General features: G+C 43.7%; 1 protein-coding gene across 16 annotated transcripts in view; it reads right to left on the reverse strand.

The window, feature by feature from the left end:
• The window catches only part of LOC122541318 (netrin-G1-like), a 910,622-nt gene that overhangs the window by 61,110 nt on the left and 839,911 nt on the right, over positions 1 to 9,601 (reverse strand). For 11 of the 16 annotated variants that reach the window (XM_043677965.1, XM_043677962.1, XM_043677968.1 and 8 more), the window contains 2 exons: positions 8,931 to 9,042; positions 6,514 to 7,065 (listed from right to left, as the gene is read on the reverse strand). In XM_043677965.1, coding sequence (XP_043533900.1) covers positions 6,514 to 6,756 — 243 coding nt within the window. In that variant the 5' untranslated portion in view covers positions 6,757 to 7,065; positions 8,931 to 9,042. Of the gene's footprint in view, positions 1 to 6,513; positions 7,066 to 7,154; positions 7,170 to 8,930; positions 9,043 to 9,601 lie in introns of those variants that run through there. The other 5 variants (XM_043677973.1, XM_043677975.1, XM_043677976.1 and 2 more) reach the window with 2 other exon arrangements.

The following is a 9,601-nucleotide window of genomic DNA, read 5'->3' on the forward strand; positions in this document are numbered from 1 at the left end:
TATCACCTTCATCCCCTTCCCCACTCACCTATTGTACTCTTTGCTACTTTCTCCCCAACCCCACCCTCCTCTAGCTCATCTCTCTACCCTTCAGGCTCTCTGTCTTTATTCCTGATGAAGGGCTTTTGCCCGAAACTTCGATTTTACTGCTCCTCGGATGCTGCCTGAACTGCTGTGCTCTTCCAGCACTACTAATCCAGAATCCATCAATTCTACTTTTACCACTTTTTGATCTGTCACCCAATGCAACCATCTAAGGAGATTCAATGGCACTTTTTCATTTGTGGCTGAAAGGCCGACCCCTGGCTGCCTACCTTCTGGAGTGGGAGCTGTTATTTAGGTTATGTTGTCCCTTTCCTTTACCAATCCCACTCTTCGCCTTTTGAAACATCAAGGCTTGTATGTGGCACTTCACTTCTAAATTGGACTGCTACGAGGGAGGCACCCACTGCATAATTTTCTTCCATCCACAAGAGTATCCCATCACCAAGTCACCCTTTATTTACACATGGGAGTTCTTGGCACTGATCCAGCTCACTGTGATCCAACTCTCAGACTGAACAGAACCTCTGACATTCCTGTTCTTACCTGGACCCCCTGATTGGACCAAATTAACAGCCCCAGATTAGGGAACTCATATTATGGAGGCTGGTACAATTACAGCATTCAAAAGGCATCTGGATGGCTATATGAACAGGAAGGGTTTAGACGGAGATGGGTCAAGTGCTAGCAAATGGGACTAGATTATGTTAGGATGCATGGACGAGTTGGACCGAATGGTCTGTTTCTGTACTGTACGTCTCTATGACTCTATGGGGTCAAACTGGCTGACCGCATTACAATCACGCTGATGTCAGTGGTGAAATATGAAATATCAATCTGCACAAATTCAAAGCAATTCACAATTCATCTGGACAAGCTTGAGTAGGGAGCAGAGAAATGGCAGGTACAGTTTAATACACAATCATCAAATTTCCTTGTTATTAGTGGGGTCAGGAGCACAGCCTTCCTGCTGATAGCAAAAAACACAGATACCGCTCCAATGTCTACCACTCAGGACAGCATGATCAGACTGGATGAGTCAATAGGGGAAGAAAATGATGGCATCTGGCACCAACAACATGAGCGCCCAGATCTTCAGGTTGCAAATCAGCACATAAGAACACTGAATACTGTGAAATTCTGAGATTGGCCAGGAGAGAGGATGATTTTGAGTATTTGCTAAATTGAAGTGAACTTGCAACATTAGATTAGGGAAGAGATTTGGTTTGAATGAACAGGTCACTTAGACTATCAGCACAATGCTCTCAGACTGCTTACCAAACAAAGTAACTGTCAGCAGGCATTGCTAGAGGTGGAGCAGACAAGCCTAGGAAGGTCCTTTTCAAATAACTAAGAACTTTGAGGTGATTACATAAAGTCCTCTAGTTCAGCCTAAGGCCATTCAGCCTATCTTACCCATACTGACTCTTTGACAGAATTAGCTAATTTGTCCCTTTTCCCCGTAGACCTGCAATGTTTTCCCCATTTTCAAGTGTTTATCAAGTTCCATTTCAAAAGTTATCATTGGATCTGTTCCCGCTGCCCTTTCAAGCAACACATTCCAGATCACAAAAAAAAACTCACAATATAAAAGAAATGTACCCAGTGCCCCATCTGTTTCTCTGAGTCACACTGCAGATCATTATAGCCAATGTGCTATATCGCTCTGGGATACATTGCGTCTCACAAAGCAATCAGCCATCTCTCTCTCTCTCTCTGGGTCACAGTGTGTATCTCTCTATTCAGTGTCCTATCTCTCACTGGGCCACACAGTGTGTCTCTAAATTCAGTGACTAGGAGAAAGTGAGGATTGCAGATGCTGGAGAATCAGAGTTGAAAAGTGTGGTGCTGGAAAAGCACAACAGGTCAGGCAGCATCCAAAAAGCAGGGGAGTCAATGCATCGGACATATTCCTGATGAAGGGCTTATACCCAAAACGTTGACTCTCCTACTCGTCGGATGCTGCCGATCTTGCTGTGCTTTTCCAGTACCACACTTTTCAACTCTATACTCACTGGCTTCCTTCTCTTCTGTAGTGATGAGTTCAATGTACTCTCGGAATCCCAGATGTGGTTAATCTACCGTTTTGTGCAGAGTCACGAATTTTGTTTTGCAGCTCAAGAAACATTAAAATCAATGAACAAATTGACACGAAAGTGGAATTGGATGGGAATACTTTGAGCCGGTGCCAGAGATTAATCAAATTGGGGATTACAGAATCAGCAGAATATCCATTTACAACATTGAGATCGATGGGAATTAAGTGAAGCCTTTTATGTCGAAGAACAAAGAAAATAATCATCTCCTCTTCATTCTCGTGACAGCATCCTCCCATTTCCATAACAGCACCCGTCTCCACGCTTTGCTGCAGTATGTATACTGAAAATTCGTTGGATGATCCTTTGTTAAAACCAGTATATAAATTGAAGCGGTTGTCCTAAAGGGAAATAACACTGAAAATGGCTGAATCCAGATAGTATCCCTTTTTCTTTGTTCATTAATTGACCCATTGAAACATTCTCAGCATCCTCTACTTAAAGAGACGAAAAGCTGAACTCTTTTTAAATGGTAACATATTAGGGAAGTGTGGATGTACAAATGGATCTTAGTGGCTATGTACAAATCATTTCAAGTAGATAGGAGGGTACAGTGAGCAATTACTATATTGGCCTTCAGTGCAAGAAATTTTGAGATGAAAAGTCGGGATGCCTTACTGTAGTTATCCAGGGCCTTGCTGAAACCACACCCAGAGAATTGCATGTAGTTTTAGTCTCCCTACATATGAACGGGTACACTTATCACAGAGGGAGTGCAACAGAGGTTGAATTGGCTGATACCAGGATGGCAGGACTGTTTTATGAGGAGAGATTGGTTCGACTTAGCCTGTAATCATTAAAGTTTAGAAAGATAAGAGAGGACTTAATTGAAACAAATAATATTCTGACAGGTCTAGATAAACTAGGTACAGGGAGGATGTTTCCCCTGGTTGGAGAGTCTAGAACCAGGGTGGGTTATTGTGTCAGGATACAGCACTGGCTATTTAGGAATGAGGTGAGGAAACATTTCTTCACTCGGAGGGTGGTCAACCTGTGGAATTCACAGCCACAGAAGGCTGTGGAGTCTGGGTCACTAAGTATACTCAAGAAAAAGATAGATTTTGTTTAGATATTAAAGACATCGAGCAGTATGTGATGTTGAGATAAACAATCAGCCATCACTACGTTGAATTTTGGACAAGGTGCAAATGGCTGAATGGCCTCCTCCTGGTCCTAGCTCCTACAAGATCAAATGTTGAAAGGTTAGAGAATTGGAATAGCACTGACAAGCAAAGTGCAGGTTACACTTCTTCTTGACACAGCACTGCTGATCCACAGTTAGGGCAACAAAAACCCATCCAGAAACAATATCTCCCTTAAAACATACATAAACCCTTTCCTTTCTGAAACCCATCCATAAATCATTTCTCTTCAACAATCCACAATCTCTTTTTCCTTTAAACTCATGCACAAGCTACCATTTTTTTTAAAGAGTGAACAGACTACATAGTCCAATCGGAATTGACCTTGAGAGGAGTCAACTTCTGATGACAGAGTCTCTTGCTTGGTTACTGCAGACAGGAGTTCAAAGCCACTGCATTGCTGTGGTCTAGAGTCACACATAGGCCAGACAGGGCTCCATAAAGACTGCAGACTTCTTTCCCTTAAAGGAAGCTCAGTGAACCAGATGAGATCTCTCTGACAATTCAATAGTTTCATGGTCAATATTCTTGAAATGAGCTTTTTATTTATCATTGTTTCATTGAATGTATATTCCCCAGCTGCTGTGGGGAGATTTGAACTCGTGTCACTGGATCAGTAGATCTCCAGATAATTAGTTCCCTGGTTGCTCACAGCGCTAATGTTCCTGGTATCTAAATTAATATTTACATTTCATCTCATTTACAATTGAAACACACGATTGAATTGTAAAGTAGATTGAATGCGGTCCATTTCATTTCAACCCAGATATTTAATTGATGAATTAATCTGGTTGAGGTTATGCAGTTTTTGTGAAGGATTGATAAACTGAATCATTCTTTGCTGTGATGTCCTCTGTTGCACAGTGTTTGTGACTGACTGTTTTTCTTATCCCCTTACTCTTTTGAGTATGCAGACCATGTGTTAAAGGGGAGGAGATGCAGGGACAGAGTGACAGGTCGATAACTTGATCTTTGAACTGCTGTCAGAGCTGTCCAGGGAACAGGCGGGGTTTCTGTTGAAAAGTGCTCCCTGCTCAGATAAGGTTGGAAGAGGGAAATTAATACTGTGACTGGCCGTACAGCAACAGTAGAGGATTTGAATCAAAACAAGGTACAGTGTGGAAAAGACAGGAGATTGGCACAAAGTCATACTGCTCATTCTGTGAAGATGATGGGCTCAGAGCTGTCCTCTGTGCCACAGTGATTCTGTGGATACCTTCAGCATTCTGCTCAGCCCAGTCTCAAATGCCAACATGGGATTGGAAGTCCCATTCTCTGGTTTACTGCTTCAGCAGCATAACTCCTACACCACCGAACCCCGATACATTATATCACCACGGCATCTGTGCAGGAATTAGTGACTTTGCACCAACGTCACAGCCACAGTCTGAATGCATTCTCACTCTCAAGTTTTCCATCTCACTCACCCACTCACACTGAATACAGAATCAGAGAACAGAAGTTCAGGAAACCGAACAGATTGGGAAAGAAGGAACAAGAAAATGTGCAAAAAAAATACACAGTCACAGAATTTTTCAAAAAGAAATGGCTAGACAAAAGGCTCAAAATTCAGGCATCCCTTCCAGATGTCCACTGGCCTGTAGAGCCCTGACATCAACAGAGGGGAAGCAAAAATTTAACCCTGAATGATCGCCATGAGAAACAGTTAATCTGATCATGGCTGTCTGTGGGATATTGCTGTGCACAAATGGAATGCTGTATCTCCTACTTTGCAATAGCTATCACCTTTCAAGGAGTGAAGTACTTTGGGAATTTCTGATGTGCCGCAGCTAAGACAGAAACAAAGACTCTGGTCTCACAGGATCCAGTCAGTATTTCAGACACTGCTCTGATGCTGCAGTATGGAACATTTGTAAGATTTACCTCGAAGACTCATATTATTGTTATACAGTGACAGGTTACTAATTGACCTGGAGAATAATTCCCTCTGATAAACTACGTGTTCTGCAATAAATTATACATTTTCAATTATTGCTGAAACATGTGGATGATGATTAAATCAGGAGTTTTCCCTCAAACAATGATGTAGGAACTAGTTACCCTGAGGAGATGATTAAATTAATGACAGGATAATTAATATTTAGAAACAATCGTGAATTTACATCTCAATGACTTCATCGCTGAATAGTTTATCGGACTGAAACCCAATCAAATCAGCTTGTCAGACACATTGAGATGACAACTCCCACAGGAATCCAGTCTGGTGCTTTTTGGCTGAAATCGGAATTTCACAAAATGAAATGTTTCACAGCAGCCCCAAAGAATTTGAATGTTATAATATCAGTAACCATGAACAGAATTGGACAGATTCCCCACCTGAGATGTAACCCCAGATTCTCCATGTTAAGCAAAGACCCTCATCTCTGGAGTAATTCCTGTAACTGGCCTCAGCACCCTCTCTGAGACCTCACCATCCTGGATGTTGTCTAGAAATGGATACAATCCTCCAACTGGGGTGTAATCAGTGACTTTTAAAGGTTTGATATCACTGCTGACTCACAGAACTTTTCAGAGAACATCTCTGGGACATGCATACTAAATAACCCCACAACCCTGCAGCCGAACATTTCAACTCCCCCTTCCACTCTGCTAAGGACTTGCAAGTCCTGGGCCTCCTCCATCACCAAATCCTAGCCACCCGACGATTGGAGGAAGAACACCTCATCTTCCTCCTTGGGACCTTCTGACCACACAGAATTAATGTTGATTTCTACAGTTTCATCATCTCCCCTCTACCCACCTTATCCCTGATCCAACCCTCCCACTCAGCATCGCACCTTGAACTGTCCTACCTGTCCATCTTCCTTTCCACCAATCTGCTCCAACCTCCGCTCTGATCTATCACCAACACCCCCGACCAGCAGCTACCTGTTGCCTTCCCAGCTACCTTCTGCCCCCAGCCCTATCCTCCTCCCAATTATCTCTCAGCCCCTTTGGGCCCTTCCCTACATTCCTGATGAAAAACTTATGCTTGAAACATCGACTCTCCTGCTCCTCCAATGCTGTCTGACATGCTGTGCTTTTCCAGCGCCACATTTTTTGACTGATCTCGAGCATCTGCAGTCCTTACTTTCTCCTTTGTACTCCATGTGTCTAGTAATGAATCCAATATAGGAGTGCGAACAGAATTCACTTTGACAGAGGCTATTCAGTGAGCTTCTGTTCACTGTGCCACACACAACAGAGACTGCTACAGAAAAGGTTGTACTCACCAGAGTGCAGTACATCTCGGGGGTCTCTCCACACGTGCTGTTTGGGGGATCCAGACTGATCTTCAGGAACCTGGTGAGCAGGGTGGTCTCAGGTTGGCAGGCCATGTAATCCCAACTCATCCACTGGTCCCAGTGGACCCGGGTCTTACACAGGTCATAATGTCCCCAGGATGGGAAGTGCTGTGCAGAGAGAGACAGGGTCACATAGAGGGTGTGAAGGGGCAGCAGACTTGATAGATGCATCACTCCAACTGGACCCCACTTAGGGAGGAAGGAATCTTAGTTCTTCTGGGAGTGATTCAAGGCAGTCTCTGATTGGACTGGACTTGCACACAGAGGCAGTAGATTTGGTGTGTTCAGCTATTCCTGTGGTTCATCTTGCAGCTGTTTGTCTCAGTGTTGCTGCTGCTATTCCAGCTGCTGTCCCAGCTGTTTACTCTGCCAGACATATGCTCTGAACGGCTGTTCAGGCAGAACAGAGCCAATATGATCACTGACTGCTAAAAAGTAGCAGTTTCCCAACGATCACCCCTCCACAATGGAATCTGACCCCTGTTGAGAAAGAAATCGAATCAATGAAATTCAGAAAAGGAACTGACCTCTAATTTTGAACATTGATCTCAAATCACAGGACCACAGACCTCCAACCTCAAGTAACACATTTGCTGGAATATGACAGGAATGCCGAGCAGCTGGGATTGTAGGATTGATAGTCCGTGGATCAATGACAGGAAAATAAAAGTTGCTGGAAAAGCTCAGCAGGTCTGGCAGCAGAAGAAAAATCAAAGTTAATGTTTCGGGTGTGGTGACCTTTCCTCAGAGAAAAATGTTGGCTTATATGCAGAAGAGAGGGCGGGGGAGGGGGTAATGAGAAAATGTTAGATAGTCATAGAGCCCAAAGAGAGAGAAGAACAGTTGGACTGACAAAGGAGTTAATGATATGGCTGGGAGGGTGAATAGCAATTAATGAAGACTGTTAGCAGCTAATCATAGGTAGCGTGTAATGGCAGACAATGGTAACAAGGTCTGGTGTGTGTGTGTGGTCGGGGTCTAGGACATGGGGGAGTTCAGGCCCGAAAATTATTGAACACGATATTAGGTCCAGGAGCCTGCAGGGTCCCCAAGCAGAAAATGGGGTGTTGTTCTTCCAGTTTGCACTGAGCTTCACTGGAGCACTGCAGCAAGCCCGAGACAGAGATGTTGACCAAGGAGTAGGTTGTGTGTTAAAGTGGCAGGCAACTGGTAGGTCATGGTCTTTTTTGCGGGCAGAACGTAGATGTTCTGCAATGTGGTCACCTAATGTGTGCTTTGTTTCCCCAATGTAGAGGAGACCTGATTCTCAGCAACGCATGCAGTAGAGTAGGTTATGAGTCTACAACACGGTATGAGTTCACACATCTATGTTCTGCGCACAAAAAAGACTCTAAGCTTCCAATTGCCTGTCACTTTAACACACCATCCTGTTCCCTGACCAACGTCTCTGTCTCAGGTTCCTGCAGTGCTTCAATGAAGCTCAGTGCAAACTGAAAGAACAATACCTCATCTTCCACCTGAGGACCCTGCAGCCTTCCAGACGCAATTTCGAGTTTGATAATGTTAGGGCCTGAACCCCTTCCTCATGTCCTAGCCTCCTACCACTCACACCAGACCTTGTTATCACCTAGTCTGCCATTACACATAACTAATTATACATGACTAATTGTTAGCCACTAACAATCTCCATTAACAGCTATTCGCCCTCCCAGCCAGATTGTTCTCAACTCCTTTGTCCAGCTGTTCTTCTCTCGCTTTGGGCTGTATCCCTACATATCATTTACTCCTTACCCCTCCCCCACCCTATCTTCTGCTTATAAAGCAACATTTTCCGAGCTACCATCAGTTCTGAGGAAGGGTGACTGGACCCGAAATGTTAACTTTGATATCTCTTCACAGATGCTGCCAGACCTGCAGACCTTTTCCAGCAACCTCTGCTTTTATTTCTGATTTACAGCATCCGCAGTTCTTTCAGTTAAATGACACACATAGAGAGCCCAAACTGAGACAACAAACCTGTGTTAATAGTGCCTCATTAGAATACGTATTGGCTGCAAAAACACAAACTTTCATCGGTACTTCTTAGTGATCTTTTAAAGTCTAACCAGAAAGAATGCATCTGTCTTGTACATCAATCCATTAGTGCTGGTTTGCTGACAATAGCACAGCACTCCCTCAGTAATGACCCTCTGACAGTGCAGAACACCCTCAGTCCTGACCTTCTGACAGTGTAGCACTCCCTCACTACTGATCTCCTGACGGTGCTGCACTCTTTCCATACTAATGATTTGACGGTGCAGTCCTCCTTCAGGACTGAAGCTCTGACAGTGTGGCACTGCTTCAGTACTGATCCTCCAACAGTGCAGAACTCCTTCAGTACTCACCCTCCAATAATGCAGCCCTCCCTCAGGTCAACACTGAGAGTGTCAGCCAGAATTTTAGTCTTGAGTCTCTGCACAAGGATTTAAACAGGTCCAAAAGCAGATGTCAGGGGAACTGCAAAAAACAATAAAAAGATTTCCTTATTCTATCACTTCTCCTCAATCTCAGGAGCCAGATAGCCTGGAAAACAAAAGTAGCCTGGATCCAATATTGTAAAAGGGATTGCCTTTAAAACACTGATGCTATCAGAATACAATGACCCCACCCAGAGCCTCTTTTCCAAGACAAGGTGTTACTCTGAGCTGTGAATGATACACACATTAGTAACTCAGATATTTATAACACATTCTAGAAAAAAAATACGAGTGTTTATAAATTGCTACAAAATTGCAGAAATAGTTTGTGAATGTCTCACTTCCTCCCTAAATAATTCAACTCTGTCACAATCAACAGCAAACATTCTTTAAATAACGACAGGACTCAATACCCCCACAACACAGTCATCATCTCAAACCCCCAGTACACACTCACCATCTCTAAGCCCCCCCGATGCATTCACCACCTCCAAACCCCCAATATACACTCATCATCTCCAAATTCCTAATACACACTCACCATCTCTAAGCCCCCCAGATACATTCGTCACCTCCAAACCCCCAATATACACTCATCA

Source organism: Chiloscyllium plagiosum, chromosome 37 (assembly GCF_004010195.1).
Source record: "Chiloscyllium plagiosum isolate BGI_BamShark_2017 chromosome 37, ASM401019v2, whole genome shotgun sequence".
NCBI lineage: Eukaryota > Metazoa > Chordata > Chondrichthyes > Orectolobiformes > Hemiscylliidae > Chiloscyllium > Chiloscyllium plagiosum.